The sequence below is a fragment of the Mustela nivalis genome (genome assembly GCF_964662115.1).
Source record: "Mustela nivalis genome assembly, chromosome: 16".
Classification (NCBI taxonomy): Eukaryota; Metazoa; Chordata; class Mammalia; order Carnivora; family Mustelidae; genus Mustela; species Mustela nivalis.
In genome coordinates, this window is record NC_139035.1 from 17992186 (window position 1) to 18019233 (window position 27048).

General features: G+C 47.9%; 2 protein-coding genes across 9 annotated transcripts in view; both read right to left on the reverse strand.

Moving 5' to 3' along the window:
- LOC309849875 (uncharacterized protein) overlaps positions 1-11169 on the reverse strand; it is a 36579-nt gene extending 25410 nt beyond the window's left edge. The window contains exon 1 of the mRNA XM_082702865.1: positions 10119-11169. Within this exon, the coding sequence (XP_082558991.1) occupies positions 10119-10269 (151 nt within the window). The 5' untranslated portion in view covers positions 10270-11169. The remainder of the gene's footprint in view (positions 1-10118) is intronic.
- Positions 11170-17157: 5988 nt separating this feature from the next.
- On the reverse strand, positions 17158-27041 carry GLUL (glutamate-ammonia ligase). Of its 8 annotated transcripts, none has more exons than XM_082702859.1 (8): positions 26663-26825; positions 25491-25610; positions 23881-24059; positions 22395-22556; positions 20610-20756; positions 19849-19976; positions 19469-19668; positions 17158-18902 (listed from the first exon to the last, which is right to left on the reverse strand). In XM_082702859.1, exons 2-8 carry the CDS (start codon positions 25595-25597, stop codon positions 18584-18586), a joined length of 1242 nt encoding a protein of 413 aa, XP_082558985.1. In that variant the 5' UTR covers positions 25598-25610; positions 26663-26825; the 3' UTR covers positions 17158-18583. The 8 variants fall into 8 exon arrangements, with proteins under 8 accessions (XP_082558985.1, XP_082558983.1, XP_082558984.1 ...); XM_082702857.1 differs by having other exon boundaries at positions 22380-22556; positions 26663-26796; XM_082702858.1 differs by having other exon boundaries at positions 23881-24062; positions 26663-26796.
- Positions 27042-27048: the final 7 nt, after the last annotated feature.

Here is a 27048-nt window from a genome sequence, read left to right on the forward strand (position 1 = left end):
CTTGAACTCTTATTATGTACCTTGGGCTACCTAGTTATCAAATCATTTCATCCTGACCACAACCCTAGAAGTAGGAACAATTATTACCCCTACTTTGCCAAGCCCACAAGGCCAGTGCCTACAGAACAGGGATGTGAACACATACGCTTCTGTCTCCAGAGTCCAAACACTTACCCTGCACAACCTCTTGCCCAAGTGTGGTGAGACCGTAGACGATCTTTGGCAGTACAGCGGGAAATGTTTGTGAACTTGAACGGGGAACCCCAGGGGGAAGCACGGTCATGGAAGACAGGGCTACCTACATACACAATATTCCTTTCCCCTTTCTTTTGCACTAAGAGAACCCTGACTTGGTGCTAGGTGTCGGGAATTCATTTAAAACTCTCCCAGGCCTTCACGTGCACCGGCTGGCGGGTGAGATCCAGGCAGAGCGTGTTTGCCGGAGAGCTCGTTAAAGGGGCCAGTGCCACCATTAAGGGCCACTTTGGCCTTTTGCCCTTCACCATTGCTCTTTTTTCTTGCCTAGAATGCAGAAATAATCCTGGAGATGCAAAAGCGGTCTCAAAGGAGTTTGCTACATTAATTACATCCTCCAGCTGCTGCAGAGCCCAGGCACCTACCTCCAACTTCTTATTACGCAAGAAAAATAACCTTCTTTTGGGTTAAGGCCACAGTCAGGTTCCATGCTGATGAATGCAGTCTAATGAACACGCGGGGGCCTAGAGAGGCTTGTTCGGGGGCAAGAACAAGATCCCTGAAAGATCTCATCCTCCCCTGGCTTTGGAAATGTAAAAGACTTGCTGCTTCGCTCTAGTTCTCCCAGGGACCACCAGGCCGGGGGTACGTGCCAGCCACAGCCAGCCATCAGGCAGAACATCAGCCCACAAAGACACAGGGAAATGTGGAATGGAGCCAGGGGCTGCCCTGGGCCGCGGATCCCCCTCAGCAAAAAAACGCGAGCCAGAAGGAGGGTCCGCTGGAGTCGAGCACCTGCAACCTGACTCCGGGGTGTAGGGCTATAGATCCCAGGCTACTTATAGCTACAGCAAGCTCCATGGGGGGCAGGGCAGGGCTCTGGCAGCTGCTTGTTTTGAACCTGCCTGGGCAGCTCCTGGAACATTTGTTTCAAAAGCAGGCAAGGGAGGGGGGACATTTCCTGGTATGGGGGGAGGAGTGGAAAAAGGAGCATGGGGAAAAGAGGAGACATACACACCCTGGAAATGGAGTAGCGAGGGCTAACTCCGAGAATTCTATCCCCCAGGACAGTGCCCTGAGCCTGATCACCCACAAGGGCCAGGCTCGCCCCAGGCTCAGCTCCAGCAGAGATAGGGGTTGTCAGAAAGTCAAAGGGGGACAGAAAACGAGCTGAAGAAGAGACAGGAGTGTCAGGCACTGACTGTAAAAGGGAGGAGCATTTTGAGGAAGAGTCAAGTGGGTCAAGCTCTTTAGGCCAGGGAGGATGGGGACATGTAGGCAGCTGGCCAGGGCGTGTGGGCCGCCGGGGTTGACCAGACTTTCCTAACATCTGTCAGCGAGGGAACAGATATGGTAGGAGCTTAACAACAGGATGGGAGGGAGGAAGGCAGGGCTGTCTAGGCCAAGGAAGTAGCCAGTCGGACTGCGGGGGCAAACCGAGTGGGGATGTTAGACCGACGCCAGGCGGCAGCCACAACCCTCCACTTGCTCCCAGGGTGCCTGCTCTCCCTTTTTGCCGTTAGCGTCCTTCAATCTTCTTGGCTTTCAGGATCTCCCAGAGAATTTGAACTTCAACTAGAAAAATCTTAAAACTCAAAACATTGTGTCATGTCCAAAGACACAAACTTATCATGGTAGGTGCTGAGTGGGGGAGGGTACTGTGATCTTTAAATGACTTTTTATTGAAATGACATTCTACTTAAACGGTCATTCAAAGGGCTGCGCATCGAGTCAGCTCGGGATGGAAACTTGTGAGTATTTTCCAATGACTAAAAAGAAGTCAAACGCCTAGAATGTGAACATTGGAAAGGGAAGTGGACCGCCCAATCCAAAACCCATTCCCTTGATCAACGAGGAGAAACGAAGGTCCGAGAAAGGAAGTGAGCTGCCCAAGTCACACAGCCGATTTGGGGATTATAAAAGCAAATACAGAGCACACATGACAGGAACTTTACAGATATTCTGACACGAGAAGTTATTCAGCGGAGGTCGCAAAGAGACGGTCAAAGGAAGACGTGGGATTTGAACCCACATAATCTTTCTCCAGAGACCATGCTCTTGACCACTTCTTTTGATTCCCTCAGCAGCCTTTTCTCCACTCTCCCAAGCTACCTCAGCCATGCCCCACTCTCTACTTCCCTCCCACGCCCTCACCTCACCCCTTTCAGTGTCCACAGACGTCCTCTCCTTGCTCTCAGCCTCTGATGGAGGCAGGGAAGGAGGTTGGTTTTCTCTGGTGTGGAAACTATGGTAAGGGTAGAATAAAAGGGACCATCATGGAGGCCAGAAAGGGGCTGAGGCACAAGCCAAAGAGGAGCAGAGCCCACAGCCCTTCCGGGATGTAAGAGGGGAACTGGCCTTCCTTGGGAGCAGGAGTTGTCACGTAGAGCGTGAAGACTTGGTAGGGGGGAAGGTGACCCACCGCAGGGAGTGGTGTGCAAAATTCTGATCATGTGAATATTTTAATATTTTAACATCCCACCCCCATCGATGCAAAAGCTGATCTAGAATGAACCAGACTCTTGGTGTTGTCCTTTCCCTCATCTCCTGGGATCCGGGGAGATCTAGCTATGATAAGGAGATCAGAGGACTGGGGATGGAGTTAGGAAACTAGGGTTCAAATTCTGCCTCCCCCTCTGAACTAGCTGTGAAGCCTTAAGCAAATCATATTACTTCCTGGCATCTCACCTTCTTGATCTCTTATGTAAGAATAACCTACCTCTCCCGAAGCTGTGAGAATCAGATGGAAACCAGCTGCAAGCAAGTGCTTGCCCAGCTCAAGCTTGGCAAGTAGCCTTTGCAGATTGCCAAATCAGGAACACCGAAGCAATGGCAGGACTCCCAGACAGAGGGTCTTAGGGGCAGAATCTGGTGGAAAGAGAGCCTTGGGCTATTTGATTTAAAGCTAGATTTGCGGAGCAAGCACAGGGCTGGTTTTTGTTTTTTTTTTTCTTTTGTTGTACTTTGAAGTTGATTTTAATTCAAAATTCTGTTTTTGTCATAACATCAGCTTCCCTATTAAGAAATGAATGTTAAATGTTTTCACTATAAAATAATGCATTTTCCTGATTCAACCCTTAGAAAATCTAGGAAAATCAGCTTTTGTTCTACCATTTAATTTTAATACCTAACATATTTTTTTAGGTTTATCAAAGCGTGACTTTCTTTGTTTTGACTTTGGTTGATGTTGATAAAAACTATCTAATTGGGTTTTATTTGCTCACAGGAGAAAACTGCAAATACAAATGGAGAGGGGGGAGAGAGAGACAGAGACAGGGAGAGACAGGGAAGGAGGAAGACGGAGAAGAGGGGGTAGATTTATTTTAAGGCATTGGCTCACACCATTGTGCAGGCTTAGCGAGTCCAAAACCTGATGGGATAAGCTTGCGGGTGGGAGATTGAGGAAGAGTCACAATTCAAGTGAAAGCAGATTTCCTTCTGGCTCAGAGAAAACCAGTCTTTGTTCTATTAAAGACCATCGTCAGATTGGATGAGGGTAAACTTTACCCAAGGTCCACCAATTTAAATGTTAACTTCATCCAAAAATACCCTCACAGAAATATCCAGAATAATGTTTGACCAAATATCTGAGCATCACGGCTCAGCCTAGTTGGTACATAACACTAACACTTTGTAAAAAACTTTTTATAACTAAAAGCTAAAAGGATTAAATGAACTCTGTAAGTTGCTTCTCATACCATAATGGTATCTGTGCAAAGTTTTGTGGAAACCATGTCAGGTGTGCAACCCTGGGCATGTTCAGCTTAACTCCAAGAGTTTTCTAGTAGGGGGTGATGGTGTGAGAGGAATGGGTTTACTCTCTGGAGTTAGCAAGCACACGACTTGTGTTTAGGTTGTATGAAGGGCATGGGACCAAGGAGATCTGATGGAAATTGAGGTGGGAGTGGTTAAATCACATGGCTTCCTTTGGTGGGGTCACATGGCTTGAAGGGAACTAGCGGGACAATGGCATCCCGACAGTGTCTCTTAAGAAGATAATGAAATGTCCTTGTCCGTGTCTCTAGATCAAGGTGTTTGTCCTCCAGAAAGTCCTCAGGTCTAACCCTGCTGCTTTGACAGAGCTCCATACCCTCGGGAAGAAGGCTTGAGGCAGCCACAAGGTGGCCATAGAGAAAGGAATTTAAAACTCTGGCAAAGACTTCAGGCCAAGGAGAGGATGTGAATTGGAGCCATGAGCTCTGTGTTTCTATCTTCTCAGAGATTAGCAGTCCAGCAGGCAGGCAACTCTATCAAGAAAAATTTGCAGGGAATGAGAGCCAATGGGTCATACGGGTTTGAGGAAGGCACAGCCCCACCCCTGCCCCACCCCTGCCCCACCTCCCAGCACATCCCCAGCAACCACCGTCATCAGCAACCTTAGTCATCCCCAGCCTAAAATAGAGATGTCCCGAAGCCTTAGCAGGAAAGGTCAGTTGATTTAAATAGCTATAGCACCCACGGCAACTTCCCTGGCCTAAGAAAGGAAACCCAAGCTGTGCGAGATGATGGGCCCATGGCTCTACCTATGGTCGGGGTGGACGGAGGGCGGGTCTGACGAGCATTCGTTGGACATTTGCTGTGTTCCCAACTAGCGTGCTTTGGCACGTCCACATAGTGGCCTGACTTAATCCTGAGGGCTGTACATCATTACAATCATGTTATAGGTGATGAAAAATCTCACCAAGATTAAGTGACTTGCCCGAAGATAATAGGATTAGACACCTCTCCTGCACTGGCTAAGTGTTATAGACTCAGTGCCATGGTACTAAAAGTATAGATTTCGTTTCTCAAAATATCACAAATGCATGCTTTTTTTTTTTTTAAACCCCAAACTGGGGAAAAACAACCAAAAACAATTCTTTCCTACCCCGGTCTCCCGTTAAGTCACTACCATCAGTACTTGCAAGTTTTTCCAGGAATTCTATGAATATAAGTGTGTAAGTCTGTGTGTCTGTGAGTGTGCGTTACATGCACACACACACCAATAGTAGAATACAGCATGCTATTTGGCACCTTGCTTTTTCACCTAACAATATAGCTCTTATTTCCCTAGCCAGACAAATAGACCTCTTTCATTCTTGTTAACAACTGTATAACAAGTATGGATGCCATATTTTTCTAACCAACTAATTCCAGTAGTTTGCTAATATAAACAATGGGACGATGCTCCTTCTTGTATATGTCTTTAGACACATAGGCAAGCATGTACATGCCTAGAAAGAGAATGCTGGGTGTCAAAAGGTTATGTACATTGGAAATAATGATGTAAATTGCCAAACCGCCCTCACATAAGGATGTCCTCATTCACGCTTCTGCTAGCAATGTCTGCGAGCCTGCCAGTGATTCCAACCTGCAAGAAAGGTCCAGAATTTCCTTCTATGCTGTATCTGGAAGAACCAGTGCCCAGACCCAGGACTTCTGGTTTTAAGTGTAGTGTTTATTTTTCCTTTGATGCAGAAGTTACCTTCCACAGAGACATGGTCTAAGAGAGGTGGGAGAAAGTCAGAATTTAGATGAAATAGAAGGGATAGTTTTTCTACCTAGCTTCGTTCCTAGGAGTAAAGAAAGCAATGCAGACTTTTAAACAAATCACTCAACAACCCAGGTTCCAATGGCCAGCCCTGATTCTGAGCCTCATAGCCCAGAGCAGGCACAGAACTACTTGAAAATGTTACCTTGTTTCTGCTGGATCTTCTGGGCTTCTCTGGCTGGCAGCTTTTGACCATGTGGACCCAGGAAGCTTTGCCTTCCTTCCCTAGTCTCTGAGGATCGTGGTCATTCTACTCATGTTCATTCTACTGGTTTGTGTGATGAAGGTGCCTACCACATTTCCTTGATTCATACCACCAAAATGGGACATCTTTACGAAGACATCTTAAACAATTCTTTATGATTTTACTTGGGATGCAATTATAAGAAGGTGAGCATCTTTAGAAATACTATGACCAATGCGTAGTAGCAGGAAAAACTCTGCTTAGCACTTAATGAATGTTGTCTCATTAATCCTAACAAAGAACTTTTAATGCTATGTTAATCCCATTCTACTGATGAGAAAATAAGGCCAGAGAGAGGAAATTAATCACAATATCACAGAATAGGTAAATAATGGGACCACCAATTAATCTTCCATCAAACTCCACATCCCCAAATCTTTCTAGTAAATCATATTGAATTATTGAATAAGGAATTAAGGTAATAAATGCACAAATAAATAGATGAGCTTGGTAGATTGGTATAATAGATTGGTAATGTTCTGCCAACTCTGATACTTGTGATGAAAAAAACCTAAGATTGACATGATGGAATAAACAGAGGACAACATCAAGGCTTTAAAGGAGGTCAGGGGAAAGCTTGCTCTGGGAAGGTGGCAGTGACCTGAGATCTTAAGAGTCAGACAGCTCTGCTTGGAAATGGGGAAGATGCTTTGCTTACTGAAGAAATAACATATTTAACGATCACCATCTTAGAGTGTTCACAGACCAGAAAGTGGAACAGTAGGACTAATCACAGGGAGAAAAGGCACTCTGGTCTGAGATGAAATCAGAAAAGCGGAAAGAGTGCAGATGAACGCAGGGCCTAACGGGCAGCAGAATGGAGCATACATTTCATTGCAACGTTGATGGAAAACCACTGAAAAGTTTTAGAACAGGGATGCCTAGATGGCTCAGTCAGTTAAGCATCTGCCTTCTGCTCAGGTCATGATCCCAGGGTCATGGGATCAAGTTCCACCTTAGGCTTCCTGCTCAGGGAGGAGCCTGCTTCTCTCTCTGCGTCTGCCACTCCACTCCCCCTGCTTATGCTCTCAGTCTCTCTCTCTCTCTGACTAATAAACAAAATCTTAATTAAAAAAAAAAAAAAAAGAAAGAAAAGTTTTACAAGAGAGAGGACATCCCCTGATTTAGGTTTTTGAAAGATTACTCCGATTGCTGTTGGGAAATACATTCACTGGAGCTTAGAGTTGAAGGACAGAGGCCATTTGTGAGGCTAAAGCAGAAGTACAAGTGAGAGGTGTAGTGTTTGGGGCTGAGAATGCGATGGAGGTGGGTAAAAATGGAAGGATTCGAAATGTACTTGTAAATAAAATGTACAGATTTGCTGATGGACAAGGCTGGAAGAGAGCATGTCATGAATGAGAAGAAAGATTAAGATTAATTACTAGATTAAGATTAATGAGCAGGTTTGGCAATAATGGATGGTGCTGGAGAGATGGGGAGGAAGAGTCTTAGAAAGGGTGCTTTGAAACAAAGAGCTCCATGTTGGTCATATTTAAGTTTTCGGTTCCTAGTAACCAGCCAACAGGGTGATCGAGTGTGAAGTTGGATACACAAGTCTAGAGCCCAAAGGAGAGAAAAATTGGAGCACAGAGCCTAAGGGTTATCTGGGGGGAGGTGTACATTTTAAAAGTCTAGGATAGAGCCCTAGAAACTCTCTAAAATGCAGAGGTTGAAGCCGGTCAGGAGGGAGACGAAAAAGGAAAGGAGTTAAGACGTGGGCGATAAGGAGAGGCGCAGAACTCAGAGCGGCATCTGCAGATCCAGAGCTCTGGACTCACACGTGCAATTGACCCCGAAGGAAAGCCTTGTCCTGAAGGTGTTGGTCAAGGTGATGAGTTGGAGAGCAGATGCAGAGAATAAGTTGGGACTGGTTCCAGAGAGCACAGTGGAAGGGTCAGATGTGAAGAAGAGGAGAGTGGATGGGTCTACGCTAGGGGTTGTGTGGAGCAGCATGGACATGAAAAGACTCTGTGATAAAGGCTAAGGTGTGGGCTCCAGGTGGTCTGAGAAAAATAGAGATCGAGGTTTGATGAAATTAGTATAGGATAGTCAGTTCAAAGTATAGTCCAGAATCATCCTAATGCCTGAGGGAGGAGGCTAGGCTTTGTAGCTACAAGACCCTTGTGCAGCTTGAGGTATTATAAGCTCGACCTTACAGGAATGGACCATTAATCTTACTAAGTTTAAGTAAACTGATGCCAGGTGGAAAGTGAACTCAGGCTCTTTGAGCCCCAAATCATGGCTTTGCTCAGTCTTCTGAAGCCAGTAGGTATTTCCTGAGATCAATTGAAAAGAATCATTTGGGATGGTTCTTACAATTCTATACTCCTCTCTCCCTCCTTTGGAGTTATTATGCAGTTAGCTGTAGGGTAAGGTCCCTGATTCTGGAAGCTTACAATTTGTCTCCATTGCCACAACTGTGGGAAAGACGATAGTGCTAGGAGCACAGAACTCTTTGGTTAGTTGGGACTTTTAGAAGACCATCTTGTGTATGGTTGTGAAATTTGAGGAAAAAGTGGCACGGAAATGACAAGTTAGTTATAGCTTAGACTAATGTCCTCCTGCCAATTAAAACCAAACAGTATATGAACTAAGTCCTTTGCCTTTGGGAAAGCAACATTTATATGGTCAAAGAATATACTCGCTGTAAAGCAATTTGCCACTTCTGCATCCAGAAAGCATTTCTCTGAGGGACCTCAGGAAAATCACCCTTAGTTTCTGTGTTCCTTTCCTCACTGAACTTCCTCTCCACCTGCCTTTGAGGGCTATCCTAAAAAGGCAAGAGGTTGCCTGCCAGTATGACTGCCTACTTAGATGTGAGGAACCGAGTTAACTGCGAAAATCCCAGTGGGCAATGCATGCTGCTGGTTTTCCTTCATCATTCATCATTTTAGCCCCTGGTTGCCATTGTTTCAAGAACCCAACAGAGTCTTCATTGTTATGCTTCGGTCTTTTCAGATCATACAAGACAGCGAAGTGGATACAACATATTCTTCTCAGGATCTTCCTCTGTCACCTCCTCTCTCTATCCCAGTGCCAGGGGGCTTCCCAGTCAGTGTTAATTAAGGATATAAATCAGGAGATTGCACTTTGTAAGGGAGAAGAAGAGAGCGTCAAGAAGTCAAACAACTTATCTGCATCAGCAATGTTCTCTCCCAGGGACACCTGGGTGGTCCTGTCAGGTAGGCGTCTGCCCTCGACTCAGGTCGTGATCCCAGGATCCTGGGATCGAGTCCCGCAAAGAAATGTTCTCTCCTGGGAGACACGAAGGCAAAAGAGCAGACACCAAGAACGCCAGCTCTCAAACAAAACTGTGGCCATGTCACAAGAAAAGGGAAAACAAAGAGTAAAAGGAACCTGGGACTCTTGTAGCTTTTGTCTAAGACATGTGTCTTGATGCCACAGCAACACAGGTGACAGAGTGTGCGGCCGCACCTCATCTTTTCAGTACCTCAGCCCTCTTCTCTGTAAAATGGGAATAACAATAGTAAGGCCGCTACAGAGGGTTGTTGTGCAGCAAAATGAGTCAACAGCACCTGACATCAGTAATTTCCGATGCAGGGTAAAATCTTTATCTTTATCTTCATCTTTATCTTCACAGAGAAAGTCTTTCCTGATACAGATTTTTGTATAAGATTTTATTGATTTATCAGAGAGTCAGAGAGAGAGCACGAGCAGGGGGAGCAGCAGGCAGAGGGAGAAGCAGGCTCCCCGCTGAGCACGGAGCCTGACGCCAGACGTGATCCCAGGATCCTGGTCATGAGCTAAGTTCATGAGCTGAGCCAAAGGTAGATGCTTTACAGACTGAGCCACCCAGGTGTCCCTGATAAAGAGTTTGTAAGTTTTTAAAGCAGACGCTTTAAAGAAGAAGAAAGATGAGTAGCTCCGATCCATAAGAACTCGCCTACTCATTTGAAAACATGGATTGGGTATTTTCCCAGATATTAGAGCTCAGGAGCAGATGCCAAAGATAGAGTAGAGGGCTCTGAACTGATTCAAAGTGATGTTTCGTGGGTGTGAATTCAGAACCCTCGACCCTGTCTCTGGCACCTGTTCCTCCTGTCTACCCAAGTTCTCCCAACACTTCTGAAATACACCAAAGGAAGGAGGCTTCAGGTCTCCAGCTCCCTTTGGAGCTTCCCCACTCACCAGCAAGCATGGCAGGCTCAGGAACGACCTTCACGGTCGCCCTTGCATGTGCTCCCACAAGAACACTCAGTGCTCCACCATGCCAGCGGCTGCGACCTCCAACAGACACCAGCGGGCCCTGGGGTGACGCCTGCAGGCAGCTGACATTCATTGAGGTCCTCTACAGATTGTGAACCGAGGAGACCTCTGGCACAGCTAAAACGAGGGGGAAGAACTTTACAGGTAGTGTAGGCTGTCACTGGAGACCAAGAACGTATGAAGAGGCAGTGAAAATTAAACCGTCTCCCTCTGTCTCCACCGTCCCCTCCCTTTGTCCCCCTTCTCTTCTCTTTCTCCCTTCCTGCTCCTTCCTCATTCTCTCTCCATTTCTTTGTTCTTCTCCTCCCCTTCTGTTGTGACCTCTAAGTTGGCTCAGCGTCACTGTTCCAGATCTTACATAATATGGCTTATGAAAGCAAAATAACCCTGCTGCCTGCCGTGCCAGGCTGGGCGAGATCCGGAGTGAACAGAAACACCTGGTGCTTTCTGACTTTCTTGGACTGTTTGCAAGGAGGGTCAGCGGCCCAGGGGTCACGGGCCCCCAGTCTCTCCTGAGGGCACCAGAGCCCCCAAGTCTCTCCTGAGGTGCATTCAGTCAGGTCTTGGAGTTTCCTGATCTGCTAAAGGCAGAGAAAGAACATGTCAGAGACAAGGAAGAGTGGGGGCATAGTGGGTGTTGGTAAGGGGAGACCGGATGGTTCAATCATAAGAGGACGAGGACAAGAGTCTTCTATCCTTTCCAGCCTCGGTGACTGCCTCTGGAATTCTTAGTCGGCACCTCTACTAAAAACTTTGCACAATCCACATCACGGATTCTGGAAGTGTTTCTTGCTTTCTCAGTAGTTGTGTAGACAAAAGGGCAGGGTCATACCAATATTTTGAAGCGTCCTGAAATGGCTTATGATAAGCTTATCCCCTGGGGAATGTCCCTGGTTCCCATATCCTGATGATTCAAGAAGAAATATAAATTGGGGCCATTAGGTTTCCTCCCAGGAATGCTGTAGCAAGAATATAAGAGTCTTGGGGCACCTGGGTGGCTCAGTGGGTTAAGCCTCTGCCTTCGGCTGAGGTCATGATTCCAGGGTCCTGGGATCGAGCCCCGCATCGGGCTCTCTGCTCAGAGGGGAGCCTGCTTCCCCCTCTCTCTACCTGACTCTTCTGCCTACTTGTGATTTCTGTCTGTCAGATAAATAAATAAATAAATAATCTTAAAAAAAAAAAAAAAAGAATATAGACATTTTTGAGGGTTTCTGAGTTTATATTCTTTCTGCTGAGAATCTGCTTTTCTTCCTGAAGGATCAGAAAAAGGGTTGTTTGTCCATGAAGTTTTTGTTTTGTTTTATTTTGGTTCTGGGATTAGAGAAAGTTTAGTCTAGGAATCAATCACATTGTGTATATATGGTTTCTCCCAACACTTCAATCCAGATGAGATGTGGTTAGGATGACTCAGGTGTGTCTCTGATGGGGAGATGTCACAGAGAAGCATGCAGGCATGGGCCTGTGGTGGGTCTCATGTGAAGACAGAGGTTGCGACTGGTTTGGGAAGGCTGATAGGAATCCAGGGTAGCCATTACTTTATATGCATTAACACACACCTTCAGGCTTTTTTGGTCCCTGTAGACATTGTCTCTTTCTTCCTGTCTGCTCCAGGTTCCCTGAATGGCTCGCGGAGGACCCTCCTCCTCTTTGGGATGGAGGAAAGGGAGAGACGCAATCAACCTTATCCCTCACGTCCAACGAAGTTCGGATAATGTCCTGGAAACCCTGAATTCCACTCTCTGACAAACAAACGGGCACAAATAAGAACAAGAGTCAAAGGAAAGAAACCAGAAGCCTACATAAAAGACTTTCTCTTTAGGACAGTAGTTTAATCTTTACTATTGGCTCAGGGCCAACGTTGACAAGGGAGGGTAGGGGACAAGAGTCCATTGTGGTGAATGTTAAAATTTACCCCCAAATTCTTAGATACACATCTCCTCGAAAAGCGGAGCATTTCCTTCCTCCAAATGTGGACTGAATTTAGTGACTCACATCTAGCATTTAGAGTACAGCAAAAAGTGATGGGTTATCACTTCTAAGATTAGGTTATAAAAAAGCTGTGGCTTCCACATACTTTCTTTCTCCCTCTCGGATTTGCTTTCTTGATTCACTCACTCTGGGCAAGACATGTCCTGAGAAGCACTATGGAGAAGTCCACGTGGCAAGGAACCAAAGCCTCCCGCTGACAGTCATGGAAAACATGATCTGCAGTTCTAATCACATCTTCATGGGTTGTAGTCCTGACAGTTTAATTATAACCTCCAAAGAAACACTGAGGCAGAACTACACAGCTAAGTCATTCCCAGATTCCTGGCCCTAGGAAACCATATGAAATCACAGATATTCAGTTTTATGGAACTACATTTTGGGGTGATTTGTTATGGAGCAACAGATAACACACTTAGGATGCTTTCCAATAATAGACATCCCTTGGGGACAGAGAGCTCTGGGCCAAGCCACCTAAGGAAAATTGCTACCCAGCTCTAGAATGCCTATCCATGAAGCTGGAGTCTTCGAACAGAGGAATGATTCTCTCTCACGTGGAAGAAATGAGTTTTAAATCACTTAGGGTTAAATATTCCTATTACTAGCCATGCAGAAATGTCACCTCCTAATTTTCTCCACAGAGAAATGCTGCATTAAAATATGGCTTGGTCATTTCTTTCTTTCAGTCTTCTCTAACATATCTGACTTTCTGAGTTCTGCTGAGAACGCTGATGGCAAATACGTATTCATAAACTAGGAGATCACTCTTGTGCTCCCAGAAAGCACATTTAAGATTGAAATGCTTTATTTCAGTTTTGGAGATGATAGTTCATAACACAGAATTCTAAATCTGGAAGGAATCTCATCCCCTCCTGGGGGGGAAGAAAAGAATGTAGAGCACTCAGCGGCTCCCAGGATACAGCAATTGGGATGATCACCCCCAAAGGCTCTGCATTTTGGATCAGGGAGAAGATATTTCTGAACCAGGTACTTTGGAATTAACTGCAGGAGTGGGGCAGCTCATACCCAAGCCATTAGCACCTAAGACTGATGCTTGTGAATAAACTGCCCCCGTCCTACTGTAGGTTTTTATCCGCTTCCTCTAGCCAACAATATTGGTAGTGACTTTTCTCTGACAATCCAGTTCAACAAACATTTACTGAAGTCTAACTTGGCTGAGTAACTTAAGTGGGCTAGGTCATAATATAGGTATATAAAAATGTTTCTAAGTTGGCAGTTCTGGATCCCAAGCCAACCTAGGAATGAGGCTGGTGGTAGGCTCCTTAGGGAGATTCCAATATTTCATTTGATGACCTCTTCTAAAGGAAGACCCGGAGAAGTGGATACTCCTACGGCTCTGTCTCTCTAAACTTAGTTCCTAACAAATCACAGATTCTTTCCCAGAGACAAGTGTTTACTTTTCCCAAACAAGAACAAAACTAACCAACCAACCCAACAAACAAACAAAAAACCCAATCCGCCTCTCTCTCCTCTACCAATATAATACTGTACATCTTTATACATAATATTATTTGAGTTATCAAAACAGCTTGCAAAATCATTTGAGGATAAGCTAGTATATATAAGGATAGGGCCAGAAGTCCCATGGTGGTTGGTGAGGCCAATGACATTCTTTTAGCTATAAGAAGAGGAGGGCATAAGAAGAGAAAGAGAAAAATTTCCATTCATTTGACCCCTTCATTCATATGCCTGTGTCAGATACACAAAATAGTGTCTATTTGGTGCCCATTTTATTACATTTTAGAGGTATCTTGAACGTCTCTTCCATTTAATGTCAATATAATAGTCATGTGATAGTCCAAGGAAGGAATTACTCTGAACTTTTACTGAAAGTGCAGAAAGGCTTCCAGGCAGAGTTTAGATTTGTGAGTCCACGCCCTTGGAGTGAAGTGCGCAGGTCTGCCGACTAGGCCACAGACAGGGGGCAGGAGCTGAGCAAACCGAGAGGAGCTGCCGTCCCAAGACAATGCAGGTAACTCAACCTGAAATTCGTGAGAAAGAGGACAATTTGCTGACGTCCAAGGCCCCCAGAAAACAACTCATGAAATGGCAGTAGGAACCACACCCACACCCCTTGGGAATGTAGAACTACGACACCAGTCCCTGACATCAGAGGGCTCTGGGCAGTGAACCGTAGACAAATCCTTCTAAGTTGACAGTCCCTGAAAATCTCCAATCCCTAAAGCAGAGAAAGAGCTGGCCGCAGAACCGTGCTTGAAGACTTAACAGCTTTATGGCCTGCCTTCCCAGTCCTAGGGACAGCTTATCAGCCTGGTGAATTCTACTGAGGGTGTGCTGCTTCTAGAAGGGGTACTCCTAAGTTCCTGTCTCCTTCATAAGATGCTGTATCTTGGGGAAAAGGTTCATGTAGGAGACCCGTACTGCGTGTCTAATGTGTACATATATGCATGTCCACATAACGGTGTATGGCTAGCCTATGCCCATGGGAAAGTGTGTATATCTGCATATTGTAAAATCAAGTATGACATTTTCTTAAACGAGTGGTTGGTGATTGAGCTAAAGGCTATAAAATGGCAGGGCTCTAGTCAGCTCAAATTTGTTTACAGTTGCAATTGACCTGAAGCCTTTGGAATTACATAATGAATTGCCACTTCATATTAGTTATAACTCATAAAGCAACACAAAGCTCTTGGCAGCCTGAATCCAGGCAGAATGAACCAAGCCAGCAGTCATTAAGCTTAGTGAAACAGAACTTAGCTTTGGTGTCATGACCCAGGTTAGAACACAGCCAGACCACCGAGATCTCATGGGTTTGATGTCACCAATAGAGCCAAAAGGCTTAGAGCTCACAAAATTGAGAATTAAAAATAATTCATTAAGCAAGTCGCTCAGGCACCACGACAGGACTGGGATAGTGCTGAGAGAGAAAAACGGGACCCCTGCCTTCCTGAAGTTTATAATCAGAAATTCCTGTTGAGGGATGGGCTTTCTTTAGGATAACAAGTTACTTTCTAGACGTGACTTCATTGGTGTGAGGGCCGAGCAGTTTCTGGAACTATCTAAGAAAGACTTTGGTAAGATATTTGAAGTCTTGGAGCCACAGGTGTTTTCAGGAACATCCATGCTCACATTGGGTGTTTCCAGGTGAGCTCCCCCCAGGAGCACAGATCGGCCTTGTTAAATGGCCCCAATGTGACCATCCAAGGAATGCCACGGAATCCTCCATTCGCTCCCTGACATTCTTCTAGCAGCCTGTGCTGTCATTGAGCTCCTACCCAGTAACCAGCAGGAAGAAATTGAGGAAACTGATGTTTAAAGTTGAGAGCTCCTTTTGCGAACACTAACCTCTGTCTCTTTAAGGCTGAAGGCCTGGTTGCCATTCTGTTTAATCTATCACTGATAACTTATCAAGTAACCCCGTGTCTGTTAAATGAGCTATAAAAAAAACACCTTAGAATACAAGGGGATTACACCGCAACCTGTAGGTCAAAGCTAATTCTAGGTGAGAGGGTAGAGAAGGAAAGAAACTTGTTTCCACCTAAGTCTGATCGCATTAATTTGGAGTTCCTTTTTGTGTGATCTTTCCTGGGGAACTCTGCTTGGGCCATTGTCTTGATCTGGTGCTTGTGGTGCAGACAACATACCCTCCCACGGCCCCTTCCACTCGCCCTGGACTGCAAGGGTGCTCCAGCCAATGGAAGCCAATTTCAGCTGGGAAGGGGCAAGTAGAGCTTCCATAGAAAGAAAAGCCCACAATTTATGAGCAAAACCAGGAGAATGATGAGTGAGGGGGGCACTGTTGATAATCACGCTGAAAACAGCCAATATCAACTGGAACCATACCCAGCAAAGCAATAACATCATCCAACTTTGAAAATGTGGGGAGCCAACCTTCTTAGAAAAAAAACAAGCATGAGTATCTAGGATTGCTTACAACTAGAGCAAAATATACACCTACCCCCACCCCCCAAAAGGTCATCTCTAAGTCTGCTGTAACAGGATCCACCTACTTCCAAACTATCATAGAGGACACCATCTTTTAAAGATGATAATTCTTATCGCACACAACACCTGGCACAGTAGCTTCAAGGGTTGGAAGAATAGTGCTTTTGGTTAGAGGTACATGCACAGCACTATGGCAAAGGGAGCTCCTACCTGACCTGCATGGACATGAACTAAGATACACCAGGAAAGGTGAGAGGAAAACTTCCCAGCAAAGGTACGAAGAACAAGGGCACAGAGGTGTCACATGGGGCTTTGCGGGGAATTGTGAGTGGCTCACTGGGCTAGTGCCAGGGAAGGGATGTCCAAGGCACATCCCGGCTAGCAGGCCCTGAGAGCAGTCAACCTTGGAAGGCTTCAACCAGGGCAGCCACGGGGTCAATATGGGCCATGTAGAACCTCACCCCTGGCAGGTAAGGGTGAAATCAAGACCAGCAGGGAAATGAGAAGCCTTTGTAACACATTAACAGTTTCAGGCTGATTTAAAGTTAAGCCAGAGGGGTGCTTAAGACAATGTTGTGGCATTTTAAGTTAAAGCCAAGGTGTGGAGCACAGAGAGGAGGGTTGGAGTTTGTATCCTCCTACTAAACTGTACAGCTGGGATATGCCTTCAGCCTGAGATTCCCAACACCCGAAGTACGGGGAAGAGCTGGTTGGCTGTGTCTCGGTAGATTTTTTAAAATTCCTTGAACAAGTAAATTTGAGCTTCCTTTGTCTCTTAAAAAAAAAAAAAATCCCCTTTTTGGGTAGGAACGTAAAAGGAAAAAGGGATTTAAAAGAAACACAAAGAATCAAGTCAGAAGAGATCTTATAAATGTTAGGTTGATTTATAAGAGCCGCTCTGGGCAGTTAACAGTCTGTTTACAATGAGCTGTCTACCGCTGAACATACTGTACATGGCAATTAGAAGTCGTCACGCCAAGAGGAAGCCACGGCTGGCCTGGGCGGCCAACAGGAACCACATGAAAACAGCCAGACACGGTAGGGAAGATGGGAGGGATCAAGGTGGGGTTTGCTTTTTATTATCGAAGAAAAAGAAACTCCTCAGAAATCTGAACAAAGGGAAGGAGAATCTCACACTCAAGAGAATCAACACCAGGACACAAAACCACCGGTGTTCTGACTCCAGGCTGTCCCCGTCTCCTCAGACAGCGGAGATGGGGAGGGGACCGCTGAAGCCAACAAGCCATTCTGTCAAAACAAAGAGACTCAGAAACCCTACCAACAGGACTAAAATCTAAACTTCTGGTTTTGCTTTTTAAAAAATTTTAATATATCAAAAGGCCTGCTTTAGTGACATGCTAGTCCCACCAGAAAATAATCCCAATCACCCCTTGTCAGTAACATGCTCAAGTTGACCAGCCAACTCTTATTTCTAAGTCCGTGTGGGCATGTGTCTTTTAAACCAAAGCCGCCGGGCTCAGGGGAGTGCTCCTTCCACAACGTGCCTGCACCTGTCAACCTGACCGGGTGTCCACCCCCACCTCCGGAAGAGTGGGCAGAGGACGGAGGACCCTACAGGGACAGCAAGGGAACAGCAAAGGGTACCCAGAGAGCCAGCGTTGCAAAAGCACTGCCTCCCTCAACCCCCACTCAAGAGGAGATCCCTTATTTCCAACCAGACTATTCGTCTCCAGTTTGGCTCCCCAGTGACCAGAATGTTCTTCCTCCTTTAGAAAAAAAAACACACATATCTGCACACCCATATATATAATTTTTTTTTGTTTTTACATTTAAATATAAAAATACTACTCTGCTTTGTGTTATAAATGAAGGACCAAGCAGTTAAGAACTTCTTCTTCTAAGGTAGGTCAATCCATCCTTATGCTGAGCTTGTCTTCAGGGGAGGGCCATTTCCACCCAGGTGAGGGAAGCCCGGTACCAGGAGGACGGGGGTGCTTTTTTCTGCCTGGCTCTCTCCTAAGTCTCACTTTTAATAGAAAGTTGGTTATAACTTGACACCAAGTGGAACTCCCCACCAAGAGGGGGACATCCTAACCTAACCCCAGAGTAAGTAAGTAACCCCCCTCCCCCAACACTCAGCTACCTGGAAGAAAGAGCCCTCCCCCTCCCTTCACAAACACTATGCTCTGTCGGATCGCTACGCCTACTGGACAAACACACCTGATTAACTGGAAACAGTGGTTATGCCTCCCCACCCCCTCCCCACTAACGTACTAGACAGCTTCAGTGACAGGGGAAAAAAAGGTGGGGGGTGGGGGTGTAAAAAGATTAAGAACCTGACCCCTCTATCCTGGCCAAAGGAAGCAAAGAGATATTAACTGGGCATGAGGAATAAAAAAAGACCTTGATATTCCGCCCTTTGAGTTACAGCTATTAGGACAGTCGAGAGAGGGGCAAACATGGAGGCAGGGTGGAGAATGAGGAGGGGTCTGACGGCTGCAAGTCTAGTCCACTTAGTTTTTGTACTGGAAGGGTTCGTCGCCAGTTTCATTGAGAAGACACGTGCGGATGAGGGCTTCTGTCACGGAAAAGGGGTCACAGTTGGCAGAGGGGCGACGGTCTTCAAAGTAACCCTTCTTCTCCTGGCCGACAGTCCGGGGAATGCGGATGCTAGCCCCACGGTTGGCCACGCCGGCGGAGAAGTCGTTGATGTTGGACGTTTCGTGGAATCCAGTCAGGCGCCGGGCGTTATCCAGGCCCCCCTTGGGGTCGTAGGCTCGGATGTGGTAGTGGTGCCGCTTGCTTAGTTTCTCGATGGACTCCTCAATGTACCTAGGAGGAGAAAAGATGGGGGGGTCCAACCTGGCACCTGGAAATCTGCCCTTCAGTGGCAGGTGCATGGATGGAATTAAGAACGACGGGACTCATCTTATCAGACTGTTCACTAAAACGCTGTCCCCACAGATCAAAGGATCCACGAGGGCAGCAACTCTGCCTTCTTACCCGTGTGTCCCACTCAGGGCCTCAGCATGGTGCTGGATGCCCAGTAGATGGTATCTGCTGAATGAAAAGACCCTAATCAAAGACCCCACCCCACCCAGAAGCATTAAGTTCATTCACATGCTTTTATCATTACTAAGTTATTTCATACTAAAGATTTTCAAACACATTAAATTAGCTCCCCCTTTCCGATAGCTATTCTTGGATTCTATTCCTAGAGTATGTTTTGGTCCTCTTCAAACAAAACAAGAGAATAAGGAGATAACTTTCAAAGCCAAGTGCTAAAAGCTAAGGTACGAATGGAGAAGTCTGGCTTACTTATTAGCCCCAACACATCAAACCCTTGGCAAGTATGCCAGCGAAGAAAGCAAGATGACCCTTCACGAGAAGGCACTCACTTCAGACCATTCTCCTCGCGCATGGCCTTGGTGCTGAAGTTGGTGTGGCAGCCCGCACCATTCCAGTTCCCAGGAATGGGCTTAGGATCAAAGGTTGCTATCACTCCAAAGTCTTCACATACACGGTGCAAGATGAAGCGGGCCACCCAGAGATGATCTCCCATGTCGATTCCTTCGCAGGGTCCTATCTGGAATTCCCACTAGAGAGAACGACATGGCTGGCCTTTAAAAATAATGCCAATTTCTTCCCCCAATTCACAAGCTCCAAACCCTGTTCTTTTCTCACCTCTATTCCAACCCACCTAAGTTCTGGGTAAATGAGGGGTGCCAGTACATGTCCCCACTGGCCACTATGTCCTACAGATGAACACATCATTTACCTGGGCAGGCATGACCTCAGCATTTGTCCCAGCAATCTTGATGCCAGCGTACAAGCAGGCTCGGTAGTGAGCCTCCACGATATCTCTCCCATAGGCTTTGTCTGCTCCCACGCCACAGTAGTATGGACCTGCAGAGGCATTAAGATGTAAGGTTAAGAGACAAGAAACCAAGAAATCCCTTTCCACAAAAGTCAGAAATCAGAAAACTCTCAACACTTGCTTTCTGGAGTCACTATCCCTGCCTTCACAGGGAGGCGGGGGTGTGCGTGCAGGGGGTTCCTCTTGGCCATGTCAGTGGCCCCAAAGGGTTTCCCTCCATATTAATGTCTAAAAATCCATGTCTGGGGGCGCCTGGGTGGCTCCCCCTTTAAAATGCCTCTGCCTTCAGCTCAGGTCATGATCCCGGGGTCCTGGGATCAAGCCCTGCATGGGGCTCTCTGTTCAGTGGGAAGCCTGCCTCCCCCTCTCTGTGCCTGCTTCTCTGCCTACTTGTGATCTCTGTCAAATAAATAAATAAAATCTTTTTAAAAATAAGTAGATAAATAAAAATAAAAAATAAAAGTCCATGTCCGAATTTGAGTAACAAGAAGGCTCTTCTCCACATTATTTCAGCCAGCTCAGTGATATGCCCACAGCTTTACAGTGGGCAGCCCATAGCGATCCATGAGAAGTCACTATCATCCCTGGGGAGGAAGTCTGTCCTTGGCAACGAAGTAACTAGGGAGCAGGAGGTCCATCTCACGGGGCGGGAGACGACTTACCTTGGGGCCCAGGGAAGCCATTGGAAGGCCAACCAAAAGGGTGCCCATCTGTGCCCATGAGAGTATATTCCTGCTCCATTCCAAACCAAGGATGCTGATTGCTCACCATGTCCATTATCCGTTTACAGGTATGCCTCAAATTGGTCTCTAGAAAAAAAGAGTCAATGCACCATTAGGGCCATATGGGCAAATCCACCGAATCGCAGTGCTGCTAGGGAAAAGAACTTTGGATTCCACAAAGCTGAAGTGTGGACTCAAAGGTGAACTAACCCAGAATAATAAAACCTTTTTTGTGTCCCATCAGCCTAAATGTAGAAAATGGGTGAAGCAGGGGCGCCTGGGTGGCTCAGTCGGTTAAAGTCTCTGCCTTCCACTCAGGTCATGATCCCAGGGTCCTGGGATCGAGCCCCGCATCACGCTCTCTGCTCAGCAGGGAGCCTGCTTCCTCCTCTCTCTCTGCCTGCCTCTTTGCCTATTTGTGATCTGTCAAATAAATAAAATCTTTTAAAAAGAAAATAAAATGGGCGAAGCGGTAATCATACATATGCAGGGAGACTCCTGGGTCACAAACCAACCCCATGACTCTGGATCCAGAACAGAGCAGGTCTGCACCTTATCTGCCTGCTGGCCACCTCCCAAGTGCACACAGAGAGCACTTCAGCTCTATGTGCGCAAGACAGCCGCTTTAGCTGTCAGACTTATCCCTAGTTTCTCAAGCATTTAGAGCCAAACCTGTAATTTTCCTTGAGAGAAATCATGTGTCTATTGGGGGCCTCCCATGCCAGGTGAGAAGATGAAGGGCTAAACTGCCTACCACAAAAGTAAAATATTAAAATGAGAGGAGCTCAGCTGCAGACGTCTAAGCTGGAAAAGAACTTTAAAATAAGTAAATACAGACTTCTTATCAGCTCCCAAAACACCACTTTAAGACCTCTGCATTATGGAAAACCCACAACAGGAGTCTATCTGGCAACCCTGAGGGACATATTAAAGCCTCTACTTTCACACAGGAGAAAACGCAGCTCAGCTCAGAGACGCCAGGCGGCCTGCCCAGCTTACATGGCCAGTAGCAGAACCGGGAAGGCGGCAGCTACCTTGGCTTCAGAGCTCATGCCCTTTACCAGAATGGTACTGCCTCCCAAAACAAAGGCAATTAAGGTCCAGGCATGGACTGCCTCATCACAAGTCGCACTGGCAGAGCGTACCAGGAGACTAAACAGAAGGGAGGATGGGGGGCTTCTGCTATGGTAACAAGATGATGGGCGGAGAATCAGGACCAACAGCCACACCAGGCAAAAGCCAAAAATGCAGATACAGTGAATTTGAGGCACATGTAGGTGATTGGTGAACCCAGACAGGAGATGGATTTTATCCCCCACCCCACCTTTTAAAATCAGGAAAACTAAGGATAGAGGATAAATCGTTTGTCAAGGTTCACAGCCAGGTAAGTGAACTTCAGAATCCATACTTTTCAAATCTAGAGGCAGGTGGGAGGGCTGTGTCATGGGGGAGCTCTGCTGGTGGACAGACTTAAAGGAATTCACTGCTGTTTTATTTACACAACCAGTAGAGGAGACCCCGCGTAGACGGACCACACCACCTGGGAATGAGGGAAGTTTGGAGTGGAGATCAGGTCCACTCGCCCAGACCCCTGAAACAGTTCGGAAACCTGAGGTCGTCTCATCTGGTTCAGTGTTTCCGGTACTGGTTTCAGGATCTCCTGTACTTCCCCTTCACAACGTTCATGGATTAAGCAGGGAGCATCCCTACCTCTCCAATACACACCTGCAGGCTTCCGGTTGTACTTGAAGACTTCACAGAACACCAGCTTGTTGGGGTCCTTGCGGAAAGGGTCCCGAAACATGGCAACGGGGACGAGATACATGTCACTGTTGGAGCCTTCGGACTGAAAGGTACTAGAGCCATCAAAATTCCACTCAGGCAACTCTGGGGTAAAAAGAGAAGGGAACATTAACTTAAAAATGCAGAGCTTTTCAGACCATACAGCCCCTTCCTTAAACTTCCCACATCTAAAGATCTACACTTTCTTTCCAGAAAGTCAGAGATGTGGGATTCCTGCTACTCATATGCAAACTCGGACCACTGCACACGGCTTTAATGTCCTTCCTGTGGAAGCTGTACAGACCACTGCACCAACCACCCAAGGAACGCCTGACATATCTTCCTTAAGTCTGTCTACCAGACACCAAGGAGACAAACTGAAATATTCTGACAACCAGGAAGTCAGTCATCATTTAAAAAACTGCAAAAGGAGAAACAGATTCTGATTCCCCTACTAGGCCACCTGTGTTGCTTAACTCACCTCCCCACTGCATCTAGGGACTGTTCTAGCTCAAGTCATGTCCTTATTCTATAGACAAGAAAATAGATAACTAGCAGGGTAAGTGGTCAAGGGTGCTCCCATGGTCACTTATCGACTTTCCCCACTATGTTTTAAAGGTGGGTTTCTTCATCTCTCAAGTTGACTAGGAGTTCTCCGAAAGCAGAGAGATCAGACTCTCTTACCTTGTACCCCCTCCCCCAGCACCTAATACCTGCCACAAAGCAAGTACACGCCATATACTTTGTTTTATGCTTATGCATTCACTCCAGTGTGACTACTATCAGAAGAGTAAGCCATCCTAAAAGCAGGTAAACGGTGCTATTTTTTTCTCTAGTCCCCTTCCAGGAGGAGGGCTATGGTTTGCTCTAGACTGAAAAATGAAGGTCACGACTCTTATCTAAGAGCCTCTAGTGTGATAAGCAATCAGGCGGTTTAAGAATTTCCAAAAGTGGAATCAACCAGAAACAACCGATCAGCCAGTCCTATTTGGAAACCACTTCACATAGAATCTGCTTCACATCCAGAACCTCACTGATGGGAATCCGAAACAGTACTCTATAGAGTTTACACATAGTAGATAAGCATAGTCAGGTTAGAGCAGTGGTTTTCAAACTGGGTTCTTGGGGATGCCTCAGAGGGAATTAAGTGGGGACACCCAAGTCAGCAAAGTCTCCAACCCCCTCCTGCCCCAACTAGACTTTTAATCTTTTTTCCTCAATATACTGGCTTCCAAGGAAGATTCTATTGAAATAAAGGGGTCCATTGTTGCCATGCTTTGAGGCAGCGCAGGAGCTTAGCACTGAATGAATGAAGTCTGAGAAACCCTGCCTCAGGAAAGCTTTAGACACAGAATAATGAAGTGACCGATCTAGTGGCTTGCTTTCAGGCTGCTCCTCCCCACGGCTCCCACTCTGCTCCATCTCTCACCTTCTATACACTTGGGCTCACTGTCCAAGGTCCGGGTCTTGCAACGCAATCCTTCTCCCGTCCCGTCAATCCAAATATACATAGCTTGCACTTTCTCGCCCTGAGGCAGGGACATGTACAACTGCTTGATGCCTTTGTTCAGGTGGGAGCTCGCGGAGGTGGCCATGGTGGACGTTGTTCTGCTGAAAAGAACCAACCAAAAAATAATTACCAACTCTAAACTGATCCTCTGGCAGGAATGACTCAGTAAGGACAATTAAAGTAAAAAGTCCCGGTGGGAAATGTAGTCCCCTCCCTTTGGAAGCCACTCTCCAGGGTGTACTTCTTCCATGCTGCTTTCAGAGGGATTTAAGCTTTTGTATTAGACAAAATCTCCCTCTAGGCTTCCTTGAGCTAGAATCCACACTTGTGAGGACTAAGCTCTATTTCGTCAGTGTAGCCAAAGTAAGGCAAGCATTTTATATTTTATACTAAAGCACTGGGTCAAACACTAAAGTTCGGAAAGAGAGCATTTGCAGAAGGTCTCTCTCTCCCAGTATGAAATCCAGCCACAGAAAGGCTGTGTCTGGGTCCCTCTTCCTTGCATTCTAGCAGGCACCTCTGTGAAAAACCCTTTTTGGAGATTCTCCCCTCTCCCAAAAGCACCCCCACACACTGAGACATTAGGAAGAAGAAACAAGGGAGTTAGCTAGAGTAGTCAAAAGCCTGGTGGGGTTTTCCTAACAGCAGTGCAATTGCAAATCCCCCAAGTATAGAAGAGCTGATCTGCGCTGGATTCTGAGCAGCAAGCACAGTGCCATGGTTCGCAGATCTACATTTGCAAAGGACATTCTCAGATCCCACCAGGGAACTTTAATGAGGAAATTCCCACTTCAGTAACAAAACGATCTGGGTTTTTAAAAGCTGGGCACGCTAAAAACTGCGAGCCACTGCCACAAAACCTCTGAAACAAGAAAAACCCAACACAAGAAGAAATGTTGGACACCGCCCCCCCCCCCAGCTCAGTGGCCCAGAGTGGCTGGAAAAGGAACACATTGTTCTCCAACGACTTGGGCAACTTTATGAAGTACAGTGGCTAAGTTTCTATGGGCAACCGTCCATGTTTGCCCAGCTGAAAACAGAACTGCTGCTCCCTCCAAGAACCTCACCCCTTCCCTTGGGGAAGAGCAGAACCTTCTTGGTCTGGTCTCCAGCACTGGATTGCAGAACCGGTCCTTTTCCATATCCCTCTGTATTACCGGGCGTGCAGAGGTCTCCGTGGGTCACACACATCCCCCAAACCTCCACCACCCCTGCCTTTAAAGGCCGGAAGGAACAATACCTGACCCCTTCAGCTCCCACTACAAAGCCTACAACCCCATCTCCCGGCCTTCCTCCCCAACCTGTGACCACCACCAATATCCAGCCACACTCTCTCCCTTTAAGTCTCAGTTCCAGACTTCCTGCTCTTTTCCGTGAGACGCGTTGGATGCCAACATTTTAGTCTACTGTTACCGACTGGTAACGCGGTGCCCTGAGTTTATGTAGGGTAAAAATGGGATTCCGCACTTTCTAGCTGTCTCTGCAGCTGTCTCCGGCTCCGGGGTCTTCCTCCCTGACTCTTCACTCACCCCAGCCACAGAAGGTCAATCGGATCGTTGGGGTAGCCCTCCCTGGCCCTTCTCCTTTTGGAGTTGCGTTCGCGCCTCTCCTGGTTCTCCGGCTCTCGCTGGTCCATGCACCGGAGCTTTCTGGGCGAGGGAGACGGAGACGGAGAAGGAGGGGTCAGGGAGCGTTCGGGATCGCATCGGGACGAGGAGGAATACGAGGGCTGGTGGGTCACGGTCTTAATCTTGACTCGTGATTTCTCTCCGGAGTTCATCGAGTAGGCGACGAAGCCGAAGCAGTTGGAGGGGGACTCCGAGGACCGCGGCGACTCCCCTTCGTCTTCATCTTCGTTGGTGGTGGTCTTCGTGGATTTGCGGCTGGGGGGGGTTACCCGCTTCCCGCCCCCGGGGCAGTTGGGATAATCCACTTTGAGGGTAGCCCTTTCCCACTAAAACGTCCCTAAAGTCGGCGCCCTGCCCCTCGGGCCCCGGTCAGGATCTCAAGGCCTGGCCGAGGGGGCCATATCCCTCCGAGGGCCGAGGCTGGGAGGGAGTGGGGATGTCGCGGGGGAGGGGACAGCGCACCGCCGCTGCCTCTGCCCCGCCAGGCCTCCGCCCGCGGCGCCCGCCGGCCAAACCGCAGCCCGGGGTCCCCATTGTTCAGTCACAGTGCAAGGCCCCCGGGACCCCGCGCAGGAGCGGCCCGTACCAGCGACCCTCACGGCCACTCGTCTCAGCGTAGGCGTCTAGAGAGCCTACAAACCACGACGATCCTGCAAGGCCCGCCACCGCGGAGCAGGAGCGAGCCTCCCAGGGGCCACCCGGCCACTCCACCCAGGCGCACACAGCACCGCCGAGGTGGGAGCGCTGGGCCCGAGCAGCGGCTCCTCTGTTCGCCTCGCAGAGCGACCTCCAGGGGCGGCGCTTAGGGCCGCGAGCGGCGAAAGAGATCAAAACAACTCCCCGCCCTCCTCCGAGCCCGGCGAGCAGCGCACCCCACAATCGCCAGCCCAGAGCCTCCGGGAGCCGCGGGCGGCGAGAGCACGCGGAGGGCGCGGAGGCAGAGGAGCACCGTAGGGGCGGGAGGTGCAAGGGGCTGCCCCGAGCCGTGGGGTCGACAGGCCGGGCTTACGGGGTTTGGGGGCTGCAGGGGCGGCGCGCACCACTTGCAGCCCCCGGGACGGCGGCGTGCTTACCTGGGCGGCGAGCAGGCGGCGGGAATGGCAGGCCTCGAGAGCGAGGTGAGGTGAGGAGAGGAGGCCGGCGTGCTGCTCAGAAGCTCCACTCTGCTCCCATTCTCGGCTCTGCGGGGCTGCTAGCTGCCCTGCATTTTTTATCCGCTGCCCGGGCCACCCCCGGCGCCCTGATTGGCTCCCAGCGGCCGGGAGCCGGGGCGGATCGGCTGATGCGCGCCCGGGCCCCGCTGCCATTGGGCGAGCGGTGGAGCGGGCGCCGTCGGGGTGGGGACTCGAGGGCCGGGAAAGAAAGAAAGGGAAAGGGCCTTGGGGGGGAGGGGGCTGGGGGGGGGGGGAGGGGAGCGGAGGAAGGGCAGGCGGGCGGCGCGCGGACAGCCGAGTTCCTG

Bases quoted from the DNA above. Each gene is read 5' to 3' on its own strand.
- GLUL (XM_082702856.1), bottom strand. From the start codon at position 25,597: ATGGACCAGCGAGAGCCGGAGAACCAGGAGAGGCGCGAACGCAACTCC. The intron at 22,557-23,880 runs GTGAGAGATGGA...TTTTTACCCCAG, and splicing joins TGAGCCCAAGTGTATAGAAG to AGTTGCCTGAGTGGAATTTT. The intron at 19,669-19,848 runs GTAAATGATGTG...CGTTCTCTCTAG, and splicing joins CTGAGGTCATGCCTGCCCAG to TGGGAATTCCAGATAGGACC.